This window comes from Bactrocera oleae, chromosome 4 (genome assembly GCF_042242935.1).
Source record: "Bactrocera oleae isolate idBacOlea1 chromosome 4, idBacOlea1, whole genome shotgun sequence".
In the NCBI taxonomy this organism is placed as follows: Eukaryota; Metazoa; Arthropoda; class Insecta; order Diptera; family Tephritidae; genus Bactrocera; species Bactrocera oleae.
Window position 1 is genome coordinate 69827335 of NC_091538.1, and position 27994 is coordinate 69855328.

General features: G+C 34.2%; 1 protein-coding gene across 5 annotated transcripts in view; it reads left to right on the forward strand.

The window, feature by feature from the left end:
- Positions 1-27994, forward strand: part of grh (grainy head) — a 207590-nt gene that overhangs the window by 123424 nt on the left and 56172 nt on the right. For all 5 annotated transcript variants that reach the window (XM_070108292.1, XM_070108288.1, XM_070108289.1 and 2 more), the window contains exon 4: positions 12145-12565. In XM_070108292.1, coding sequence (XP_069964393.1) covers positions 12145-12565 — 421 coding nt within the window. The remainder of the gene's footprint in view (positions 1-12144; positions 12566-27994) is intronic.

Below are 27994 nucleotides of genomic sequence, written 5' to 3' on the forward strand. Positions count from 1 at the left end.
CATATGCCAACGCACGTACACATATATATATATATATATATATATATATATATATATATTTACGACATATGTACATGTGTCCATTAGACGCAGTGAGACCATTTGAAAAATGAACTCTGGTTTTGTAGTGCTTTGTCTTTCTTGCTGTTGTTTTTGTTATATTGTTTGTTGTTGTTATTATTAGTTGACACCGCAAGGGCGTGTGCATGTGATTAACATTAGAATACATATCATTTTCTATCAGTGTACAATAAACTACCAGCCAAAGGCGCTTTAGCAACCGCAACAACAACAACTATTTTATTAATAGCGCAAAAAAATAACAACAACAGAAAAATGTAAAATGGCAATTTATCATCGCATAAAATTATATTTACTTTGTGTTAGAGTTTGTTCACAGTGTCAATAGTAGCCTATAAGAAGAAAAAAATTTTTTGAAATTTTACAAAAAAAATCATACAAATTAAACAATAGAAAAAAATTAATTTTAAGCATTACTTTTAATATTTGACAACTCTAATGACAGTGTTTTTTAAATTATTTTATTATTCTAAACAAAATAAGTTATGCTTTGGATTCTTTTAAACAGCTGTTTACAAATTTTCTGCAGAAAAAATTCCATTTTGTTTCCTAACCCAAAAAATTGTAACACTGAAATTGCCCTCATATTTTTTTTTTTTTGGTATTTACATTTCATTACCAAGTGGGTTACTAATCTTTCTTACAGCACTATTTCATATACATATATTGAACTTGTGATTGAAACCACAGCAAAAGCAGCTATAACACGGGCATATAATATGCTCAACCGATCACAAAGTAGCAGAAAAATTAATTAAGGCAAATATTAATCAAAGAATGAATTTGGCTATATTCTAATATTTTTATGACTACACATATAAATATTTCAATAAGCGTGAATATAAAATTTCCACAATAAAAATGTATATCGTTGATCGCCTGCACGTGCGCAGGTGTGTAGGCCACAATTCGATAGATCTTCCAAGGCTCTGTAGGAAAATCTATAAAACAAGAAAAACTTTTACCTTTGACAGCTACGAAGCTACACATAAATAAAATAACAAATTTTTCATACAAGCATTTTATTTTGATCGATCAGTTGTGACAGCTATAGTTGTATGCAATAGTGGTCTAATATCGACGGTTCCGACAATTAAGCAGCTTCTTGGAGAGAAAATAATATGTGCAAAATTTTAGAACAATATCTCAAAAATTGACGAACTAGTACGCGCATATACAGACAGACAGACATGACTAAATCGACTCAACACGTCATGCTGATCATTTATATTACTATTTTATAGGATCTCCAATTTTTCCTTACGGGTTGTACAAAACTCGGGGCAAACTTAATATACCGTTCAGTGTATTAATATAAACTTTTTTCAAGAGTGTATTATCAATTATTTTTATTTTTGAAATTTATTTCTAAGAAGTTGAGCAAATATGCGGAAACAAAAATTTGGATGAAATATTGGTAGTGAAAAACGAAAGAATTCAAAAATTATTGCTTAAAATATTCCTACAGGGTATAAATATATAAGCTTAGCTGTATACTAATATGTATATATATATGTGTTATTTTGTATATATACATGCACACACTATAAATAGCTATATTTGTGTAATATTGAAGTGCGTGAATTAGCGATTAGATCGTGTTCCCATTAACACCTGAGGCACAAAAACAACAACAATAAAATTATTACACCAACTCTACCAACATCACCACCAACCAAATAATCGACCACACGACAATAACAGTAGTATCAACCATCAGCAACAAAAGGCAACGAAATAAACAGCAACAACAACAACTACTATAGCAATATAAATGTTGTCATATGCTTGAACTGATTTTCACCGGAGTACAAAGCGGCCACACCTTGGCCTCAGCAGCGCCCAGCAGTAATCAATAGTTCGCAAAGCCTTTGGGGCACACATATTACAGGGCACACATATAAAGTGCACACACACACACATACACAATTATTAACATTTGTATGCGTGTATGTTTGTTTATATACAGTAAATGCAAACACGCGCCCAATCGACACTTTGTGCACGCTCACTTGTGTGTGTGTGTGCGTGTTCGTGAATACATAACACACTATAATAAATATACCTTCAACCCTCCATGCACCCCCACTGCCGCAATATGCCGCTATGGCCTGGTCGCTTGTGGGTATTTGTGTAACAGCTGGCCAATTGCCATTGCAATAATTTGCCAACAATTACAATTTGTGGCAATTGCATTCTCATATGCACTTACAGTTGTTGTCAATTTTTATTGTTATTGTTATTGGACATTACTTGTTTTTTTTTTTTGATTTTTTGTTGTTAATAACGTATGATGCAGTTAAGTAGAGAATTGATTGCTTTATTGTCAATTTTATTTATATGTTAATGATCGCTATGTGGCATGCCGCCCACCCCCTCCCAACTTACCTGCCACAAAGTTTCAATGAATTTTAAGTAAATTATTAATTATTAATTATTAATTGTTTATGTAAATGCAGGTAAATGATATACATATGCTAGTCATGAAATGGGGATTGTAATTAGTGATTTGCTGAGTCTTGCGATTTATGGACATAAATTTTCGCAAAGAAAAAATTATTAAATTAAATATATTTTTAATCTGAGTAAAGTTATGAAAAATAAGCGAATATTATAAATTATGTAAACAAGGTTTTAATTAAGACTTAAGTGTTTAATATTTAATAATAATTCCCCATACCATAAATCTACTGCATAAAATACTTAAAGAATATATTGGTAGTTATCGGTGTCAAATCAATTTTATACCCTGAACAGGGTATATTAAGTTTGTCATGAAGTTTCTAACTCCCAGAAGGTATCGTCGGAGAAGCTATAAGATATATATGTATTTATATAAATGATTTCCATAACGATCGGAGTCGTTTTAGACATGTCCGTCTGTCTTTCTAATTATACGTGAACTAGTTTAGAAATTATTTTGTCGCCAAGAGGCTGCCCGTTTGTCGAAATGACCGATATCGGACCACTATATTCTATAGCTGTCATATTAACTCGATCGAATTCAAGTTCTCGTGTGAAAAACTTCTTTTTTTTACGATATGTCTTGCAACACTACAATCTCGTAACATATTGTTGAGATCGGGTCATCATAGCATATAACTGCCATACAAACTGACCGATCAAAATCAAGATAAAAGCTTTTTATACCTTTTTACGCTATAAGAAATGCACCTGTGAAGGATATTATATGTTAGCTTCGATGCAGGCGAAGTTAACATTTTTCTTATTTTTTACTGACACTGTGTGTATATATTTTGTGTCCCATATAATAAGTATTAAAATTTACCATTGATAGTTAAAAGTTGCTATTGCTATTTCGTAAGTCTTAATTTTTTAACATCTATTTTTGCAATTCCTTTTTCAATGTATTTATTTTAGAGCGTAGTACGCAACTGCATTTAAATCTCCGTGCACACAAATAAACATATATACAGCCTTTTTCGCAATGTGGCTTTGTATTTGTTCTTTTGCTTGACTGCCTCATCAGTGTCATTTGCAACTTTTCACCTGTCAACTTAAACGATGCTAATCCTATTAGGCCACTCTGTGTCATAATAACCGAAACAGCATACCAAAAAAAGCAAAGTTATATTTTAAGGGGGGTTCAGAAATTGTAATAGGAAAATTATAGAATCATAGCTTACTTGTGTTATTTAATATCTTCGCATTTTATGTCGAACTTAGAACGCTTTATTCAGCTGCTTCATATTAATTTTGATATATTATATAACCTAATTTTTTATTATATTTTATAATGCTCTCCGGTTTTTTTTTTTTTTGATTAGAGTACTAACAAAAAATATTTTTCTTTGAATGTGTTAAATATTCTTTAACAAAAAGTGTAAATTATGCCAATTAAGAAGAACTAAAAGTTTGAATTAAAAAAAAAAAAAAACTCAAACTTTAAATTTTTGTTTCTATTACTTAAGAAACAATAAACTACCAAAAACTCGCTACTACTTCTATTTATTTTTAACAACTGCAAAACACTGCAGCTCCATTCAGTTCTTGCTCCCTCATACACAACGTCACTGCCTTTTCTTCACCGGTATGCAAGCGGCATAAAGTTCGCCGAAATATTAGGTATTCTACCGTCGCGCAGCTCCACTGCATATTGATAGCAATCTGCACAGCATCCCGCTTGCCACCTTATATCACGGCTGCGCGGACGCCCATTTGATTTGCATCAAAATACTTGCAAAGTTGCAATAGGCGCACCTAATCTTTATTATACTGCTTATTGTTGTTGCCTTTGTGCGCACAAAGCTGTACGGTTTTTAATTGAATTTCGCGTATGTGCCTGAGCGTGCGCGCAAAGTCACTACATGCAACAACCAACAACCATATGAGAGCGAACGAGTGGCAAAACTGATAAAAGAAAAACCAAAAGTATCGATTGCACGTAAATGGCTGAAAGCAACGGTGATAACAAAAATGTAATTTTATGATTGCAACATTTGTTGGTTGGGGGCCCAGTTGCTCTTTCTGTATGTGTATTGCTGATATTGCTGTGTGCCGTTGCCGCTGACTTAAATACGATGCAGCTCATAATCCCAGCTTAGTGAAATTGATGCTGCGCTTGCATTCTTGTATATATAGGTTTACCCTTTGGAAGCCTAAGTTCTTTGTGTATGCGCTTGTGCTTATTTCACCTACAACCCTTGAGTCCGCATCATATGTCTTTAATGCGTGCTCTGTTGCATTGAAAAATCTTCAAACGTTTGATTGCGATATTATTTTATTTAGCGAGATATGCTTATATAATATGATTTTACCTGACTTCTTCCACCATAAGTCACTCTTTGCTTGAGTGTCCCGTTTCTTGTACTCGGTCTTCTATGAAACTTTTTTTTTTAATAAAATAACTGAACATATACATAATTTCAGAGAGTACAAAGTGACTGAAACCATCCTCTGATACATGATGTAATAAAAAAAATATTATTCTATGATCAAAAAAGACACGGACTATATTTTCACGTATTTTAATACACGCCGTTATTATCGCCCTCAAAATAGGCTTGTTCAGAGCCAATGAGGCATGTCGACGTTTAATCCAATTTTTCATACACATGCTATAAGCCTCGGCTGGGATTGTCTTCAGTGCCTTCAGTGAATTCACCGAATTTTTTTTTCATTTCGGCTTATTTTTGGAGCACTATTAGATAGATTTTTGGACAGTTTCGTAGGCATATTTACGAACCCATATCTAGTCACCAGTAATGATGCGTTTGATGGATATAGGGTCCTCAGCTACGTTGTCAAGCATCTTTGTTGTGACCTCTACTTGACTTTGTTTTTGCAAAGGATTCAGGTCTTCATACACAAAAAATTAGCTTTAACAGATTTAGATGGACAACTCGCCTGAGGCAAGTTTTCGATGACTTCACGACCTTCACTGAATACTTCGTGCCAGTCGAAACTTGTGTTCGTGATAAAGTAGACTCGCTAAAATACTTCTGCAACATTCCCAACGACTTCGTTGCAATTTTGCAAAATTGCAGCCGTTTCTACTCTCAAAGGGTAATCTTTATATTACGATTTGTTTTACTAGGAGCTGCTTGGTTTGAATAATCTTACACGCGTTTTATAAATATATGTTCTTATTTTTAAAATCCACTATAAGAATACACTGTTTTTGACTGCTGACATCGAAAAAACCCTAAAAATAGTTTCAATAATTCTTTCAAAGTTTCAATTTTTTGTAGTAATTTTATAAGTGATGAAATCAGAATGGTTTACTAGGGACATTCTTAAATAATTTCCGCATTACTCTTATGTTTATGATCGGTATATATACCAAAAAAATGACTACTTTTTTTCAGTTTAGGTTATATGCCAACGAAGAAATTTTTGTAAATAAAATAAAGTTTTAAACGTAAATTTTTTTAAATAAAATAAATTTTTAAACGTAAATTTTTTTTTCAACAAATTATTATTAGTTCAAGTAAAAATTATTTTTTTTTAATTATGCTTTATATATAAATATATATTTTGTTCAAAAAAATAGTAAAAAATTTAAAAGAATTTATTGCCAACACAAAATATAAATGAAACATTATTCACACTACGCCAGCCAGAAGGACAATAAAAAATATTTCGACGAATTAATTTTCTGTGACAAATGTGCTGTACGTGCGAAGTGGCTGAGGGCAAAGTTACTTCAGTTTTTTTTTCTACCATTTTTTATGCGTTACAAAGAATACGCAACCTAAAAAGCTTGAATGAAAACAGCCAAACTCATTTTCAAGAAGCTACGCTGTAACTAATCTAAAAAGAACACAAAATTACTTTAGAAACAATTTCAGTTAGTAATTAAAACATTAACCAAGAATAAGCAACAACAACAAATACATGCAGTAGTAGACGGCAAAGCATATAAAAAAACCATATGTATGAGCTATTATAATTACAATTACGTAATCTTCACTAGCCGACGCGCTGTGTGGCTTTTGCAGCAACAGCATTTTGTCTGCCACAACATGTGGCATTAAGCACGCACACAGGCGCATAAGCTTAATAAAACAAAAACAAAACGCACGAAAGCAGCTATTTCTGAAGACCGACGGCATTTGGCCTGCTTTGTAAAGTCGGCTACATTCTCTGTATTTCACGCGCTTTATTTAGCCTTTACTATTTCCCTACTTAAAGCAGTTGTTGTTGTTGTGTCTTGTTGTTACGGTGCTTGTATAATGGCCATAAAGTGCGCACCGTGCGATTTTCCAGGAAATAAACGCACACGGCAAGCCAAATTAGTGCGACATTGACAACAGCGGGCAACACCAACACCAACAACAAGAACACTAGTAACGACACTACCGCTTGCCGCGCTTTTTTCCTTGCTTTTCGCTGTCCGATTTGTTGCGTTACAATTTTTCTAAATTCATATGAAAGCCACCGCCATCAACGGCGGCCAACTGAAGAACAACCGCGCATATTTCCAAGCGCGCGCGGAAATTATGAAATGTATACGCATATAAAAATACATACTCAAATATGTAGAGGTGTTGGTTTGTGTCTGTCCACAAGATGTTACCATCTAACAAGCAACAACAACTGACGCGCTTAAGTTTCTTGAAAACAACACTTTTCCATAGAAACATCACGCGTTGCTGCCATTTGTGTGTGTGTGTGGCGCACATACTAATACAGCTGCGCGCGGTGGCAAAATGTTAACCGCGTTGTTATTATTATTGCTATATTTATGCTCTGTTCTTGTAACAGCAACAACAACAACGTGGAGTCCAACTAACGCAATGCACTCATCATTTTCTGGAGCATGGAAAAGGTCAGCTTGGAGCAGCGTGACAAATGTGGAAATTGTCGCCAAGCGCTGCAAGCGGCAAGCAATATTACTCACCTATATCCACTTGTGAGCACAGTGCGCGTTGTTTAGTGACACTTTTTCATGCTTTTTGCTTACATACACACATTTCATCATCCTCTCAACGATTTGGACAACACTTTTGGCATATTTAATATGGTTACCCTGTTTACCGTTAAATGTGCTTTACTGTGGGAAGTCTATTATTTGGCTATTCTCTAAGCGTAATGGGTGTACAGCGGGTAGTTCATTGCACCGACCAATCATTGACACCGGGTGATGCCACTGATTCTTTACCAGTTCGTATAAAAACTAACGTTTCGCCGCAAAAGATGTCATCAGCTTGACACGATAATTTCAATAAGATATACTTCTCTTTTCCCAGATACCAGATACTATATCTGCATAGAAGCCTCAAAAACAAAATCCTTCAACGTTTTTAACCCTGCCTCTGAACGTTTGCTCCTGAAGGTATGCTTCTTTCGCACAACTTTTATCTGCTATGCATACGTATCGCTCTCTTGATAGATTTTCGGTTGAGCTTTTTCGCATTTAAAATTTGCTTATCTGTAAGGATCTTTCATGTTTCAAACACGAACACCGCGACAAATCAAATCTCCTATCGAAAAATTTCCGCAGTCAAAAAAAAAAGAATCTCTGCATGGCAGTCCCGCGCTCAACCCGAATTTAATCTACAACAACCACTATTAATTCAATAATTCATATACACCTTTTTTGTGTCTCATTCCTTCTTCGAATGTTCGTACATCATTTTCGGCTTCAACTAAACCAGTCTATTAATCCTTTCGATTTGCCCAGTCGCACCATCGCCACCACCGTCGTTGATTAACTTGTTGTCGAACACATTTGTGACGGCGCCAGAGAACAGGTGTCTTCGCGCGTGCACTTGCACGCCTCCCAGCTCGAAAACTTGCGCGACGCCAACAACAATATGCTTAAGTGTATAACACCGCACAACAACATGCAGGAACATGCAGAACACACGTTCTTACACACCAGCAAGGCGGCATATGGCTGCGAGGTGGCTTGTGGCTTGTCAGGAAGGCAGAAAAACTGGCTGAATCTGCATTCAAAAATCAGCAACAAAAAAAAATCGGAATTACAAATATACCTAGAACTGGAATTGGAATAAACAAGCGAGCAGAACAGTAACAACTAAAGTGGTAGAACAACAATAATAACAACAGCGTACAGCGCGAAGCATGACAGGAACAACAGGAATAAGCGATGTTGTTGCTTACGCGAAACGAGTGCGCAAAATCAATCAGAGCGCCGAGCAATGCACGGCGTAAAGCGCATGTGCGCGCCGAATTGTTTGCTGTGCTGCACTGCTATTAAGCATTGAGCATAGCACGCGCGCGCGCTTTGAAACAGGATTGACGCTGGCACTAAACGCGCGAGTACTTAACAACCGCAACCAGAACAATTACAGTAACAGAACAACAAAATGGGCATATACTTTGTTTAGCATTCTGAAGTAGTGGGAGAACGTGTTGAAAGCAACAAAAATGTACGGTAAACAGCGGCGCCTCATAAACAAAAACATAAATCTGGAAAAAAAGGAGAAAAACAAGAAAATTGCGCGCACGCGCCAACAATTTAACGCCACCGCTGCCGTACGAAATTGCAAGCTCCACAAAGCGGGCAATAAGAACAACAATGGAACTGGCAACTGAATAACCAACTGATGCAATATGTTTTTTTACATTTTCTATGCAAAAAACTCCTTTGCCACCAATTTGCCGTTGCACAAACCACAAATGTGCATAAGCATTTACAATTCAAGTGCAGCGAAGCGTGTCCAGCGCCTGGCAACAGGTTCCGCGGAAACACCAAAAAACCAGCAGGCAAGCAGGAGTGTTGCGCCTTAGTTAGGCAGACACTTGCTGTTGTTGATTTGCTGCAATTGCAGTGGCTTAGGTGTCGCAATCACATTTACAACATGAATGTGGCAGGCGAGCAAAGTGTACGCGGTTACCGTTGTTGCAGGCAGCGTGACCGCAAAGTGCAGCAGCAACAGCCAGTAGAGTCTTTTGTTTGTAACAGCAGGATACCTGTTGTTATTATTGCACTAACTGCTGTATTTGTTGTTGTGCAATGAGCTGACGGTTAAATTGCAACACTTGTGGTTGAACGCGCCGCTCAGGGGTTATGGATTTTAGAATAAATCGTTGGTGAACTATTGGAACAGACTTACCTTGTCATTATGGTGTTTCGAGTCTCTCTCGATTATAAAACATATATATTTCATAATGCAGTTTAGTCTAACTCATAGTTCTCTTACAATTATTCTCAAGAAAATTTCAATAATGAATAAAAATTGCATAACAGCTTGGTGTATAGGCAGATATTTAAGAAAATCTCTAATTATTAGTCAGAATTCTAGTCCGAAGTTATGCGGAAAAGGAGGTAATCCCTTGCCTCAAGAGAAAATGGTTGCTTAAACAGATGCAAAAAGTTCATAGATAGACTTAGAGACGGGCCTTATTATTCGGGTCCCCGATGGTGTTAGTGTATAAGATCTTTCTTAGACTAATTGTCATAAAGCAATGAATAGTTAAGGAATAAAGCAAACACGCAAAATCCACAAAATCTACACAATCGTTTAGTAATATAAGTATGGACGTAACACAGGTGAAAAAATTAAATTTTTTATAAAATTGGAATTCAGTACTGGGACAAAAGTATTGCTAGGGCAGACAGAATCGACAGAATGTCGGAACGCACTAACGATAACAAAATGCTAGTGAATTGCGCTTGATTCATTGAGACGAAATATCTCACACGGTGTTCGATATGCTAGTATAAGAGAAAATGGATTGCTGGATAGGAAGGGTTAAATACAAGCGCTGTTCATGAGACGTCGTTTCGATTTCTCCTTTAAATCAAAACCTTCCGAAAGCTAAAAGGCGTGAAAAAGTAAAAATTTTGAACTTTTTTGGCATTTTTGGCATTTTCGGAGAAATCTTACCATAGGAATTTTTGATTTTTTTATACCAAAGTAAAGAAAGTAGAGATTTCATAGGAGAAAACTCTCACCAATCTTGTTGAAGAAGCAGACATTTTGCTTGTGCGAATTTTCGATTGCAAATTAAGCTTCTTTTCCGATAACAAGTCAAAATAGGTAGAAAAAGTAAAAAAAAAAAACAAAAAAAAAAAAACCGTGTATTGGAACATAAGAAGGTTAGTTTACCAAAAATTTCCTAAAAGAAAAGTTATTATGTAAAAGATAAAAATAAAAAAATATAAAACTTGGTACATTGATTTTTTACGTAAATTTTGAAATTATGTGGAAAAAGTGTGAACACAAAAGTTGTAAAACTTGTCTCCATAAGACTTTTAGTTTTTCCGGAAATCGAGATAAACCGTTTTATACCTGTAAAAACTCAACCACTCTCCCTCCTTTCCACTTCCTGACCTCAGTGCACCCATAAATTATTTTTTCTTTAATTTTTGTTATATTCATTTCCTTTTCCAATGAGTTTAATCCTACTATTATAATTCTCACTTTTTACCATTTTCAAAAGTTTCAGTATAAACTAAATTAAATTAAATTTATTAAGCCAGTCGAAGTCGATTTAAACATAATTTTTGGTGTCGATAAACAGTAAGTGAAGTTGTTCACCACTTGTTTAGAAAGAAGCTCCATCAAGAATTTAACAAAGGCATAAGCGTCATATATAATATAAGCAAAAATATATACGTATATGTAGGTTTTATAAAAATAGAGTATTTTCTGCTAGAAACTGTAATGAATATTATTAGTATTAGTTTCGGAGTTTGAACAATGAATGGAAAGATATAAACATTTTTTGTTTAATTTGAATTTTTAATATTTTCCATATTAAAATAAAAGCGATCATTATGAAAGAACAAGCCCTCGGTCCTCGAATAAATTTTTACTACTTCACAAATCCAATTATATAATTATAAGTTTAACACAAAACTTTATACGTATCGGAAATTTTTTTTTTATTTTAACACATGTCCACTGTCATGGTCTTTCAATAATTCTTAGCCATTAGCTTTGTAGAAGCAAATTTAAATATTCCCTTTTTTCGCAATAACAGGTCCTTAGCACGCATAAAGAGTTTAGCGAACTCTCTTTTCGCAATAGACATAAACAACCTGTTTAGCAAATACAAATATTTAATATTTTTTAGTAACTCTACATAAGTAAACTTGTCTGCTTAGTATATAAGAATACATTTTTATTTTTAATAAATTTTTTTTTATTTTTTTAAATATTATTTGCACCCATAATTCTGTCCATTCATTTTAAAGTGCAAAGTTCCAAAGTCCATTGCACTAATTTTGCACAGCGCCACAAATTTGCGCACGCGTCAGCAACATTCAAGAGCAATAACACTTGTACATGTCCGTGACTAACCGTTAAACGGCGGCGACGAAAAACAAAGACCGACGTGAGGACAAAGCAACAGCCATTAGTCAAATACAAATGGAAAATTGTTATCAGCGGCAGGAAAGAGTACGCCAATTGCACTTTTAACGCGCGTTGATTGCAACAGCCAATTGTCAATTTGTCGCGCATGCAACAGCTGCAACATGTAACAAACCAACCCAGACGATACCAGAACAGGGTTGCTTAGCAGTATGAAACTCGCTCACGCAGTTTACTTATTAACTTATTTACTTATCTAATTATGCTTGCTATTTTCTAATTTCCTCTTTTCTCTTCTGCGATTCCTTTGCAGCACACCAACGGCCGGCAACAACAAGTTGAATGGGCAAACCACACCTCTGGACGTATCCGGCCTATCGCAAAATGAATTCCAAGGCCTGCTGCTTGGTTCACACCCATCGGCGGCTGGTGGCAACGGCAACGCAGCCACAACACCAACAACCATCTCACAGCACTCGGCAATTGTGGCAGCGGCCACCGCAGCAGCAGCGGCAGCTGGTGGCGCCACAGCTGTAGTGGTCACCGCCGAGCAGCAGCGTCAAGCGCAACAACAACAAGCTCAACAGACGATCAGCATCAAACGCGAACCGGAAGATCTACGCAAGGAGCCGAAAAGCGGCGTCAACAGCACCATCGTCGATGCGACGAACAGCATCACCAATGGTGGCGTGATAAGCGGCACAGCACATCATCAGCAGCACGGCGGAACCAAGGTGAGTGCGTTGCAGCGAACCCAAAGTACTTGGCCCCCAATCCGCTGGTATTGCCACTGGGCACGCTATGCGTTAGCGTTAGTATATATTCACTTGTCAATGTATTTGTGTTATTGCGTTGTTTTTTTTTCTCTATTATGTTGTTGCTGAAGTGAGAGTGCATCAGTTGGCGTCCATTGCAAGTTGTGCGCATGAGCGGCGCAAAGTGCGTTACGCACACGCATGAGTGTTCCCCACAGTGCGCGTGCGTTTTCAATCCCATCTTGTCACCACAACCCCTCAGCTAAGCTTCGTGCATATGTTTGTGTGTATGTTCACTCTTTTCTGTTTAATTTTCAAAAGCAAAGCGTGGCTAAAGCTGCGCTATCGCCATTGTCCAACGTCGCCGCCTTGTCGCGCACTACAATATGGTCGCCAACCCCCCTGGGTTGCCCGCTCTCTATTGTCAGCTCTATTATCATCTAATAGTCGCTCCAACGTTTGCAATTGGTCCGACCATCATCAGCTGTGCTTGTGTTTTGTGCGCATGCGTTAGCGCAGCATTAGTGTTAGTGTCCGCCGTGCATGCGCCGAAGCGTTCTATTGGCTGGCGGGCTTGTGGCTTGCAATGCCAACGGCGCAACTGTTATACGGCACTAGTTTGCGTTCATATGTGTGTGTGTGTATGTGAGGCTTGTGAGTAGTTCGTGTGCTTGTGAGTATATTTGTCAACTGTTATACGCCATCTGTTGTGTCCAACTGGTTAGAAGCCTCGACAATTTCGCGCTCATTCATTCATCCATCGCACCATGCATATCTACACTTGTAAATAGCTATGTTGATTTTGCACAACCACACACACCGAGAAGTGTGCGTGTGTTTTTCATTATCTTTTGCATTTGTGTGTCCCATTAGCTGTTTCAGGCTGCCTTTTCAACAAGATCGCACATATGATCTCGTTGTCTACTCTATGCGTCTCTTTTTCGTGTGTTGTTTCTTGCATTCAGCGTCGCACTCACACGTATTTGCTCTGATATGGTGGTTCGTTTATCGTCGGTCTCTAAGTCAACACCACACGATCGATCGTCGATTCTACTTTGAATATCGTTTACGATCAAACTCAAGCATGCGTTGTCTGGTTTGAATTTCACAAGTTGTTTTCTGCATGTGCGCTCGGCCTGTTCGGTATGGTTCGAACAAGTTTGATGTGGTTGCTTAGCGCGTAGTGTTGTTGCTTTCTGTTAGCGTAGGCGTTTGGATAATTGGGATTAAGGCTTACTTCGAACAAATTGATAAAAACAAATTTGGTATTGCGTGTAAGTAGTTTGACGTGATAAGAAAAGTGTTATCAAAATGTTGTGTTTACTTAAAGTCGAGTAAAAATTCAAGAAAGTAGCCTACCAATCAATAACTTGAGATATTCCATACTTTTAATGATAGAACTTAAAGATGTGAAATAAAATTTTCTCTTAACTTTTGTACTGTAAGTTTCCCCTCCTGGATCTTTTATAAACTCCAACTGCTTAGATATTTCTAAACTGTTGAAGTTTTTACAATATAGTGCTTTCACTGAGCTTTTAAACTTAACAGAGCTTTTGAAGTAAAAATCTTAATACAAAAAATTTTCCTAACATTTAATTGAATTTATACTTCCAATCTAAATAGGATCAAATTTCATACTGATTAATGTTTAGAATATTGCCCTGGAGCTTTTGAAGCTATACCGATTGAACTATTGTGTGAGTTTTGGCCACTAAAGTTGCGGTTCGACCAAGAGCTTTGAAAGCTTTTAGTGAAAGCATAAAGAGAAAGACATAAAAAACTCAAATTAAAAGCTCTTGGTCAATTACCAAATGACTGATAAGAGAAGAAAAATAATAAAAAAGACATTGCATAAAGAGAACTTTCTAAAATTATCATTATTCCCACGCTAGTCGTGTAAACTTCATGTCCCAACATGCGCTTAAGGAAAAATAACTTATATGAATTGAAAGCATTATAAGTAGGAATATTATAAAAAATTAATATAAATATTTACACACATTGCAGTAGATATATTAACTTCACATGCAGTTTTTTGCACGCCTTTACCGCTGCCTTTTAGACATGCGCTTCCTGCTCCAGTTTTCTCCTTCCTATGGCATATGCGGCCATATGCAAACATTAAGCCACAATAAGCTTTACCAAGCACCACCACAGGCACATTATTTAAAAACTTCCGGTATAGTTGCGCCCTACCATCAGCGGCAGAACACCACATCGCGCTAAGCAGCGGCTCGCGTTACTTCCTGGACCGAGCGCAACGCTGCGGAAGTTCGATATCAAGAACCAAAGGCACCCGCGTCGCAAACTTAACAGTTCGAAGAGCGCGCGATCCATAAGAAAGCATGTAGCTATATTATAAGCAACGTGTTGGCGTTCGAACTTGAAATGACACGCAAGCGGACAGTGGCAGCCGAGCAATACGAAGCGGCGAACAAACGCGGTGGAAGCTAGCCAACCAGGTAAGCGCGCAGCAGAAGCAGTACTGAAGAAGACGCAACGCACAGGGTGTAGATTGCTTGCTTCCACCACTGTTTTCACGGTCTGTTTGCTGCTTCCATTGCCATAGCGCATCTGTGACCATACCTGGTCGGCAGATCGTATGGTTGGTTGTTGTTAGTGCCGGTGGTGGTGGTGGTGGTGCGACTTGCGCGCTGCTCGCATACAGTTTACAGCTACGACTTTAGCTTCAGTGTGTCACACAGTGTTGACGAAGCAAGGTCGGTCGTGATCGTGTGCGAGAGTACGTTTTGTTGTACCTGTAGTTTTAGTAGCGCGTTTACTTACGCTTAAGTTACACTCGAAAGGCAAGCGAGTACATCGTCGATGATCGAAAGGCACGTTTGCCGTTTTATTTTCGACTTGCTAACCAACTGACATTCAGCTGCCTTAGCGATTTTAGCCATTGTAGAATTACGCGACTCGGCAAGTGCGCACGAATGAACGTATTGCCGCCGCGAGTTACAAACTAATGCGCTAACGACTGGCTAACCGATTATGCGAGCGTCTGATGTGCTTAGCTGCAGGAAGAACAAGAGAAAAGAAGTGTAGGAACGAAGCGCAAGAACAGTGTGAACGCGCGTCGCGAACACAAGTATAACTTGAAGTATCCTCCAAAAAATATTATATACTTCTAAACTAGGCAAATGCACGTGTGCAAAAAAAAAAAGTTATTTGAAATTTGAAAATATTAAATAAAAAGAATAAAGTGAACTTGGAACAAAATAAACTAGAAAAGCTTAGAAAGAGTGTTGTAAAAAATTACGAATTGTTTGAATGAAAGCGCGCCTAAGAATAATAAAAATAATAAATTAATAATTGAATTATTTAAACGCGCAAATTTCATTATAATTTAACACTAAATAACTAACGAACGCGTTCGCTAGTATTTTTATTGTGTCTATTTTATTTCCATTTGAAATCTATAAACATTTTCGAGACGTGACTAAGCAATCGCGCTAGCAATTGACTGCGTAGATTCTTCTCAAATTAAACCTGCATCGCAATTTAAAGTGTTTACGTGTTTGTGCGGCATCGTGTTGAATATAGAAAATATAGAAAATTCGTGTAAACCAAAGTTGGCGCAAAAAAGTTAAATTATTTTCTCAAAAGAAAAAAGAAAATAAAAATTAAATACAATAACAATTATTGCTGCAATATTTCAACTTAAATTGTTTACTGCGGCACGAGCACGTGGAATTTCGCTTGCAAAGCTTTTAAAAAAATATAAAATATAATATAAACTACATTTATTTACAAAGATCTTAGTGATCTGCCAATTTGAGTTTGTGATAAATCTTTTATTAGGCATTAAAGGTTTGTGGTTTTTTCTAATAAAAGTGAATATTGAAATGAAGTGTTAAATATGGAGGGATTGAATGAGCAGCTGTCGATACACACACTCACAAATTATTTATTATTATAGAGAATGCAATTGTTGTCAGAGTTTTTAGTTTTTTGTTCTAATTGGAAGCATTGCTTTTACTATTTCTACATTTTGATTAATAAAAATTATTTTGAAAAAATTCGAAACAAAAATTATTAGCTATTACACATAACATATATATATATATCCATGGAGTGTAGTAAAACATTCAAGTAAACAACTCTTTTCTTATTTTTTTCTAAAATACATATTGATAGATATTGATAATTATTTTCTATATAGCCCACTGACATAGCACTATCCAACTATATACATATAAGAGTACTTAATTTTCATACTTAAATATAATTCTTGTATATAGACAATTGTGAGAAAATTTCAAAAAAATATAAAATTTTCAGAGTTCTTAATTTTTATACTTGAAAACATTTGTTTTTTTTTTTGAGAGAGAAAATTTCATCAAACAATTTCTTCAATCGATCATTAAATTAAAATTTTAAAACTTTAAAACTTTAAAAAAATATACACATAAAAAATAACAAAATCAATAAATTTTTCGTAAAAATAAATATATAATTCAATTATACAATAAAGTAAACACTTGTTTAGCACTTTTTTCGTCAACAATATGAGCTTACAAATTTTAGACGGATTGACATAGAAATATATAAATTCATATGATTTTGTTATGTAAAAATTTTTCCTTTGAATACAAAACTATTTGGAAAATTGTTATGAGACTGAGAACAATTTTTGTTTAATTTTTAAAAATCGACAGGCACCTCTTAATATTCCGATAAAATAATGCTTGGTCAAATTATCATCCTAAGTCTATAGTTCTAGAACGAGTTCTGAAAAATGCCAAGGCTTGTTCCAAAAGCTTATGCAAGTTGCCAAAGAAAAAAGCAATGACTCACCCGAATTATCTGAGCCAGAATCTAGACGAAATAAATAAGTTTCACAGAGAATATAAAAAATAATATATAAATTCAAATGCTTAAACACAAAATTCGGAGCTTTTTACAGCGGTTTTTTTTTCATTTTACATATTTTATATCATATTATTTTATTTCATTTTACTTTATTCTATTTTATTATTATATTTTATTATTTTATTTTATTCTATTTTATTTTATTTTCTTTTATTTTGTTTTATTTTATTTAATTTCAATTTATTTTATTTATATTTTAATTCAATTTATTTTATTTTAGTATAATTTAATTTTTTTATGTCATATTTTATTTTGTTTTATTTTATTTAATTTATATTTTTCATGAACAATAACATTTTTTCACAAACAAAAATTTTTCCGAAAGTTTTAATTCTCACATAACGGCAATTTTAATTTAAAATCAGCGACAAATAAATTGGCGCAAAATCGATTTCAATTAATTTCCGACAAAATTTCGAAAACAATTAAAGCAACACACACACTTATATACATATACCTATACAATTTAGAGTGCAGCCAGACCAATAAAAAGCCAAACCAAGAAATTAGTTAACATTTATTCAAACCGCTAAGTTAAAGCGCGCGCAGCCGTAATGACTGATTGCAAAGAGCGATAACGTGAGAAATAATTCACAGCTTGTAGCGCGGAAAGGAGGTGAAATCAGCCAACATGCAACACTAGTGCGCCACCTGCATGCTACGGCAAACAACGATGTCAGGTGTCAAAGTGGCAATTAGCCAAAAATTGCAAATATCAGAGAGCAGCAAATAGCTAAAGGCAAGAACAATTACAAAAAAAATCGAACATATTCAAATGCGCGAAGGCTCAAGGCAGGTCAGAGGCAGCGATATAGCCAATAAATCAACATTGCCACATGTAGCCCAAAACTCAAAACAAGCGAGTTATTCAAATGTTTGACGAAAAATAAATTCTGAAATTTCAGCAAAATCATTTGCGCCTCATAACTACGCCACAAAATGCTTTCAAGTGTCCAAATTGCAAGCAACCAATCAGAAACACAGGAAGAGCAGCGATACGGCAGCCTAACAAGAGGGCTCTTAACAATTATATAAGCACAAAAGCAACAACAACTGCATGTTGCCACTGTGCTGCATGTATGTTGCATAGCACATCGCGTGCGATATTTTTGTTATTGTGCATTGTTGCTCGCACGCTGTCGGTTGGCGGCCCCTTCATTGTGCTTTTTGGCGCTTGACTTTAGCGCCTCTGCAGTGCCGCGAAACACAATAAAAATAACAAAAAAAAACATTTCATTGTTGTGACTCCAAGCGTTTGTTGTGCGGGTGGTGTTGCAACAACAACGGCAGCACAACACACTAAAGTGTACTCCGAAAACAAGTTCGGCGCTTAAGTCTTTCACGCTTCGGTCCCGAACGAGCAGCGCTGTGCGGGTGTAGCGCGTTCGTCGCTCAAGTCTTTCGTGCCATCAATGGCACAGCGAAGTCAATGAGCCGCATGGAAGTGTGCGTGCATGCTTTCGCGATTATTATAAATTTTTATTTTCATTTTTTCTTAAATTTTTGCGATTTGTTTTCTGCTAGTTGGTTGGTTGTTATTCTTGTTATTGTTGCGGTTAACATTTTGGCAGTTGCGGATAATTATGTATCGTTTAGCGCTATTTAGTGTCGTCGATGGCGCAGAAGTGATGTAAATGGTATAAGCAATAAAATAAAACAGCCATCAACTCTGTTGGCAATGAATAGGTGCAGGGTGTTCCTGTATGTTTTGGTGTGTATGTGTGTGTTTGTATGTGCTGTGAAGTATAGGAAAAGGTATGTGCTTGTAAAAATGCCTAAAAAAAATTTTAATTGGTATTGAATTTTTTCTTATTCAATTTGTATAATAGAATTGTGTTTTCAGCAAACTTCTGCATAACGGTACATGACGCTTCTAAGTTTTAATTGCAATCTTTTAAAAATAAATAATTTCAATTGTTTTTTAATGGTGTTTATCGCTTGATTGAAATTTTAATTGGCATACAGCTTTGTCATCTGAGAGGTTATTAAATTTATCGCTTCTTTAGAAAATTTATTTGGTTTTTGAATTAAGTAGACAAAAAAATTTTAAAAATTTTGTTTAAACAAAAATGTTAAATTTTCAAGGATTATCCATTTTTGTCATTTTATAAACGATTTTGGACGTAAAATTACATATCACTATATATTTATTAATAGAAAATTGCTTATACCTAATTTACCATGCATCAAATTATTTATAAAAAGTTGAATCTTTCAAAGTTCACAGGACTAGCAAATAGGCTAATTTCAAAATTTTAAGTCCAACTACTATAACGCTTACTTGGTACTCTCTAACAGCCATATTTTGAAGAACCATTTTTTTGTTACTTTTTTCTTAAACCCAAACAGTTTTAAGCAGAGAATAAACAATTTTTTGCAATTTATTTACGAAATCCAAAAACAACTTGAATATTGAACAAAATTAAAAGCTTTCTAAGCTTCTACAGCATCTTCTTCGTTTCTACTCCCAACTTCTTCGACAACCAAACCTATACACATATATAGCAACCAACAAACAAACAAAAATCAGTAGTGCCATAAAACTGCCCTAACTTCTAAACTAACTAACGAAAAATTAGAACGCGCCAAATACGAAGCGAGAAAACAGTTTCACTTTTTAAAAAATCGCCAATTCGTTGCGCCGCCTTCGAAACGCCTCAGATCGTTTTCGATCAACGCGCATTTGAATAGTTAATTCCCGCCGCTGCCAACAACTTTTGCTTAGTTGTTGTTGTGGTTGAGTTTTTATTTAAATATGATTTTTTTTTTTACGTTTTATGCGATTATTATAACTCTTCCTCAAACAAATTAAAGAATTTAGCATAATTCTAGAAGAGCAACAAGAAAACAACATTTATATAACTATTTCTATACACATATATTTAAATGTATATAAAACAGCTCATAATCGATGGTAATGTGTTGGCAATTTGGTTATTTGCTGTCGAGGCGATCTGCTGTCGATAATAAATATGCTAACAATAGTTATTCTTGTTTCGTTTTCGTTTTTCTTGTTGCCCCCTCTGATGCTTGCGGCTATTATGTTATATAAAATATGCGTATATGTGTGTGCTTGTGTGTTTTCGTTGTTCTAAAGCGTTCTCGTCGCATCTGCTTGTTAATAGTCAAGGTTGTTTGTGACGTCGTCGCTGGTCGCTGGAACACCACTTGTCCGCCGCTGCCCACTCGCGGCTATAAATTCTCTTTGATTTGCTTGAATTTTGTAGCTTTTATTTCAACTGTTTGTTTGTTTTTTTGTTGCTAGTGCCTCTCGCTTTGCCAAATGTCGTTCCAAATGCACTTGTTGCTTTATGTATAAAGTACATACAATATACATATGTACACATTTTTATAGATATTTCTTTTTTTTATCGCCCGCTTCAATTTATGCGCTTTAATGAAATAATAAAATTCGGATTTTTGGTTAAACAAAATTCTAATTAGCTCATTGCAAAACATATTCCTCTATATACCATATATATAGGTATATGTATATATATTATGCATTTTAATGAGTTTAAAGCTTTAATAAAAGTTATTATGGAGTTTAATCAGCGCCATAAAAGAATATTTAATTTGAAGAAAATTTAAATATTCGTGAATCAACAATATATTATAATTAAAATACTCGCCACCACTTCGGAATCATACTTAATGCATTTTGAGTCGAAATCTTCCATGCTGAACTATTATAATATTCTATCTGATCGAAAAGTGCATGCCTAAAGAATTCGGAAAATAATAACCACAAATTTATAGTTGAAAGTAAATATTTGACTTCCACATATTAAGTTTAAGTTAACTGACCGAATTGAAGGTTAGCAAACTGGTTAAAATCTTGGTTTTTGACAATAGTTTCAGGAAAGCACAACCTTTGGAAAATCGATTTTTTATACATTTAAAAAATTTATAATATATGAAATTAAATATAAAAATATTTTTTTATAGAATGTGAATGAAGTTTGCGCTAAAACATGTGCAAAATTTGTAAGAAATTAAAATCAAAAATTTAACAAAATTAAATTAAATTAATTTAAAAAAATTAATTAAATAATTATTTAAACTAATTATTTTAAATAAAATTAATTTTATGAATTAAAATAACTAAGTTTAATTAATTTTTTTTTTCATTTTAATTTAAATTATAAATATTTTTAATCATATAAAAATAAATCTGCCACAAAAAATGTACACTTAAATAGTCGACGAAAACTTTTTAAACAACAATAATATACCCAAAAATTATAAAATAATAAAATTGTTTTAGTTTGAAACGTTTTAAATTTAAATTAAACATATTTTCTATTTGAAATCTTAAAACATAAGTTCCATTTTTTCTTTCCGAAGTCTCTTAAATAATTTTTTATAAAAAACTAAGCTGTATAATAAATTTGATTTGAATTATGTAATGCTTTTTAAGACAATGTATGCGTCAAATTACTAAAATTAATTTTTTTGTATTTTTTGTATATATATATTTTTTTTTATATTATACAGCAAAAAAAAAAGTTCTACAATTTAAGATAAAGTACTATCATTATTAATAGCTGACTTCGATTTACCAAGCGTTTGAGAGTAGCCAATCGAACAAACTATATGAGTGTTCAAACAAACTGGCAACACTTGTTGTGCAACGCTGCGCTAACATCTTCTATGACGCATGCGCAATTGTCCTACGAACCTTTCATGGTTAACAAATTATTTTTTCCGCTTGACAAAACGTTTTAGTAACCCTTTAGTTTTGTGTTCCATAAACTATTATAATCTTAAGTTTTTAAAATAATAAAAATTGTATTTTCGTTAGTCATTTGAGCTATTCGCAATAGTAAATCGGTCTAAACCATGTAAAAGTAAGTTTAGTAGCGTTGAAGATAGCAGTTATACCATTTTAATGAGGTATCCGCATACTTTGCAGATGACAAATTGAAGACAGCTAATATTAAATAAAAATACTAAAAAGCTAAAAAAAAATCAAAGTTTTTGTCAATAAGAAATTGTTTCAGTTTAAAAAATAATTCAAAAATAATTTATACACAATTTTAATTTGAATACATTTTAGCAAAACTAGAAATAATAATTTCATAGGTAAATATATTTTTGTATTAAAATTATTAAGGCTCTCACTGTCAAAAAAATATTAGATTCTTCAAAAAAAAAAAAAAAGAAGCGGAACCAACAAGCTAGTTAACAAATTTAATTTTTTTAGTATCTGCGCCAACATTTTTGAAAATTTTTTTATGTCTACACAGCTTCTTTTCAAACACTAATCACATACATACATACACCATAGACACACACTTTATTACCTATTTTTTTCTTAACCATTTAGAATTTTGTGAAATTGTGTTACTGAGTCAAAGCATCAAGCAACAGGTTGCCGAAATCAGTCAACCATTTATTTTAGGCCATTTTAGGCCGTCAATGTGAAGTGACCAACTTGACTAGTTTTTTTCCGCTCAACTTCTATGCCAGATACAATATAACGATTTGGTGAAATAACAGCAAAGTTATAAATATTTATAGCTCAGCGCAAGACGATACGAAATCAGCAGGAATTAAGAATTAAGCATATTTAATGAGCGCAGAAGAATGACAACAGCTTATAATAAGTTGCAAAAAAAACATACAAAAAATATCGAAATTATAATAAATAAAAACATAAAAATTTAACGACATCAAACAGCAAGAAAAAAATGAAACCAATAAAAGATGAACAACGAGAAAGAATCGGATAGTTATAAAATATGTTAAAATAAAGGCAATAAATTAATATAAGCGCAAAAGGCAATAATGCAAAATACTATATTGTACAAACACACACACACACACGAACATGGCAGATAACAAGCATTCTTAAAAAACGTATTATTCTGTGGAAGAAAAAATGCTTTCCGCACTTCCTGAAACACGAATTGATTTGCATTGAAAATGAGAAATGACACATGACATGACACGGTGCTACGACGCGGACGCGGACGCCGACGGCGAACGAACTATGCGCCTTTCGGCGATTAAGTAGAGCTAAGCGACTTGTGGTAGGCATAAATGAACACACAACGCACATTTACTTACAGACACTTACATATGGGTATGTGTGTGTATGGCAGCAGAAAGCACTTTATCTCTTGGCGACAGTCAACTCATACAAGTGACACTGAAAATATGCGATAATTTTAATTACTGTTGCGAATATAAATATGTAAACATTTTGTCTACTTTTCGCTTATTCGTAATGAGTCGCATTGTGACAGGTACACGACTGCCACAGCTAGTGCGCACGCAGTCCGTCACGCAGGCAGACCAGCAGGTATGGCGATAGCCAGCAATCGGTCGCTGTTAATGGCCAGCCTCAGGGACACAGGATCATGCCACAACTATACTTATGCTGTTATTGCGTATGAATATTGACTTTCCCTGTGTTATTGCCACTGATAGACGTCGAGTGCAGAAATACCTACATGTATTTGTGTATATATGTGTAGTGTAGTGTATAGATTTTTGTTATTTCGCTTGCTTATGAAAGCAATTAACGCCTCATTAAGCGTTGCAGCCGTCTGTTGCTACTGATAGGCGCATTTTGGCGCGGTAACAGCGTGCACGAACAAACAACAAGCTTGTTATTAGTTAGCAAATATATAGCAACATAATTACTAGGCAGGCAATTATGCAAAAATCTTTCATTGGGCGTACATACAAGTATTTATGTTTAAGTGCTACTATCGAAGCTCTAATAACCTTCAGAGGTGCATTTCTTATAGCATAAAAGGGTATAAAAAGATCTTTACCTTTTTTTTACCGGTCAGTTTTTATGGCAACTATATGCTATAGCGATCCGATTTGAACAATATGTTAGTAGTTTGTCGCACTGTCTTGAAAACTAAGCTCTTCCAAATTTCATGAAGATATGTATCTCAACGAATTAAAAAGCTTTGCATTCAAGAATTTAGTTTTGATCGGTCAGTTTGTATGTCCGCTTGGTATATGCTATAGTCGTTTCATACTAGCTGGCGGAAAAAAGGGCAGAAGCACAATTTTATATCAATATCTTAGAAACTGAGTGACGTTCCCTGCTTGATTGTATAGTAATTTTGAAAATATTAGTAAATTTTTTGATTAAATTTGATTTAAAATGCCAAATTAAATTTTACTAAATTTAATTACTTATATATCTTCACCTTCAAGCTAATCGCTCTGCCATATGTAATTTACGATTTTCAATGCTTACAACACTTCTCACATTACAAAATAAAATATTTAAAATTAATCAAAACAAAATATAACAAGCTTAAGCAATCGAAATGAATCGGAGTGTTTCGAAAATGCTGCATTACTAATTGCGTTTAGCATTTATCGCCAATTAGAATATTCTGAAAATTTCCATTTCAGCCAATAATTTTGCATAAATAATGTGCGCATACATTACCGTTGCAACAAAATGTTCTAAATTTTTGTTTTTGCTTATAACGCCAAATTCACATGGGTTTTCCCCCCTACACAGCATACACACACATACATACATGTGTATTCAATTCAGTGATATGAACGCGCATTGCAGCCAAAAACTCATCCCGCCATTTGAATGCAAATTCAATAAAAATTTAAACAATCCGAAGAAAAAATATATATAAAATAAAAAGCAAAAGTGGCGAGCTGAAAAAAATCGTTCAACGCCAACACAAAGCCATTAAAAGGAATATATATGTTTATGGTGAACGAAACGGCGGCGATTAGCATTCATTTTCATATCAACATTGCGGTATTTTATTGTTTTATTTTTTTAATTTTTTTATTTTTTGTTATTATATTTTAATTTTATTTGCTTGCTTTTAAAAAATCTTTTAGGTTTATTTTTCTGAATTTTTATTGCTTATATTTCTATTTATTCATTATTTATTTTCTTCATCACTCGAGACTGTTTAATTTAATGTGTTGTTTTTAAGCACATTTACGAATTTCGCTTTCAATAAAGTTAACGAGAAGGCTGAATGCCGAAAACAAAAAAAGAAAAAACAATAACAACAACAAGCGACTAGCACAATAAGCCAACAAATTCTGAGCTTGCCACAAAAGGTAGGCGATGAAGTAATACTTGCGCGCATGTGCAGTACCTTAGCCGATTCGATTGGAAAAGGCACACGTTGCGCGCTTAAGTCTTTCGAATGTTTTTAGAGGGTAGGAGACCATATACTCGTATATATATATATATATATATTTATATATACTATGTTTTCGTTTGGCCGCTGACCACAAATCTCGTGGCAGTTGTTAGCTGTACGTAGGCGTTTTAACGGGTTTCCAATACGCTGCGCTCGCTTTGCTTTGCTTTTGTCATATTGGCAAAGTCTGACTTTGTTGATGTTGTGTACTTTTTGGCAACCCTATTGTTTTCTTTATGATTTAATGCTGTATGCAAATGCGCGTCTATCATTTATTGTAACACAACCTTTTTTTTTGGTTTATGCACAATTTTTGCTTCTCTGCTTTAATAAACGCTTCTTTTTATGCCAGCTTCTAGTTAACACTTAGAAACTTGACGCTCGTGAAATCAAAGGAAATGAACTAAGCTCCGTTTCGTTCATCAGCAATTAACCGATTAAATTTTTTAATGAAATTACCAATTAAATTAACACTTTGTTGGCTTTTGCTGGTCAACATACTTATAACAAAATATTTATATATGTATATATATTTATATTGTATTTCTTGGCTATATATGGTACTCACAAACCATACTCAAATTTATCTAGTTCCGGCTGCGAGTTGCTTACGCTCAACACCATTAAATTCATGCTCTTCTGCTTGTTCGGCTATTGCCTTACTTCTATCACTATAATAAATGTTGTTGTTGTTTTGAGATTAAGCTACTGCTCGGCATAACGCCGTTTAGTATTATGTTTGTCCTTGGATTTTATGGCTATGTCTTTATTTTATTATTTCTATAGTTTTTCAAAGGGCAGCGCGCACCATTTTTCCAAGCCTTAACCATCACATTAACACCTACAATGTTGCTATAAACCGAAGTAACACCTCTATTTCGTTTTAACATCAACAAAGCTATATTAAATTACTTAAACAGCAGTGAAATAAAATTTAATGTTTGCATGTGTATCTTTCTTGTATGAGAAAGGTTTCAGAGATTTGTATTTGATAGTGATATTCCTGAGCGATTTAATTTAATAGAGTGTTATTGGTTTTGTTGGAGGATATAAAACATTTATCAAAGAATGTTGCAAACAATTTTCACGTGAAATAAATTACCGAATTTTATTTCCAGCATGTTGAAGGTTATGCTGAGAAATGTAAAACAGTTACCTGGGTTCCTACGGTAGTTGAGTTTAAATAACCATAATTGACCCTAATTTATAACCGAAACTCCCATTATTGCTCGAATTATGTTTTATGTCTGTACAACAGCATTAAAAGAAGCCTTACTTGCTTTCAATGTAATATTTTTTGTTTAGCGTTGAGAGTTCTGGTTGCCATGATCTCGTTTAAGTGTGAAATATTTATTTTTGTTCTTCTTATTACAAAAAAAAAATACCTTCAGCATGACTTTTTGAAAATTTTCAAAAGTTTTTTCTATTTTTTCGCTTACTCTAAGTACTATTAAACATTTGATTAAAAAAAAATTATATAAAATATTTATAAATACAGAAAATTTATTAATTTCAAAAAATTTTAAGCTGCATTGTTAATTTTAATAACTGTAATATTTTTATTGCACTTTTATATTTCCCCCCTCACCTTTATCACTCTCCTCTGCTACTAATAAGATTAAAATTTTAATTAAATTAAATTGCTCTGAGCTTTAATATGTGCAGCTTCTTATTTCGCATTAAAGTTGCGCTATGCAATGCAATTTATCTCTATTAAATCTTGCTTCAATTTATATTAACAATTTTATTTTTAACTTTTATTTAGTTCTTTTTTGCTTCTTTTGCGCTTAAATTTATTGTCATCTTTTGTGTCTTGCGCTGCCGCTTTGGCGCTCGCACACAAACACATACACGTGCATTGTGGTGTATTTGTTGTTGTTTGCTTAGCTCGGTCCGCTCGTCGCATTACCAATGTTTATGGTCATTTTGACTGAAATGTAAAAAAAAGTGAATTTCTGTTTACTTAATCAAACTTTGTTAATTTACAATTTATAGCCAAGCGCAGTGACTGCGTTGCCAGCGCGCTGCCGCGACTCGTTGCTATTTCATTCCCCACCAATTTTGGTAATTATGCAGCAGCGCTGCAAAGTCTGTATTTAATTTACTTTATTTTATCACATTTTTTCTGCTGCTGCAGCTGTTGTTGCTTTATTTCAGTTTGTCTCGATCTGCTTTTGTTTTTTTTTTATTTTGGTTCGTAGCTCCGTCAATCTTAATCTTCTTTTAGTCGCTTTGATTTAGTTTTTTTTTTCAAATTTTTATTAAATTTTTTTTTTTTTTTTGCTTTTAATTTATGCAAATTGTTTGAATTAAATTTTTAAATTCACCCAACCACGGGTTTGGCACATCGTTAAAGCGCTCATTTTGGGCGCAG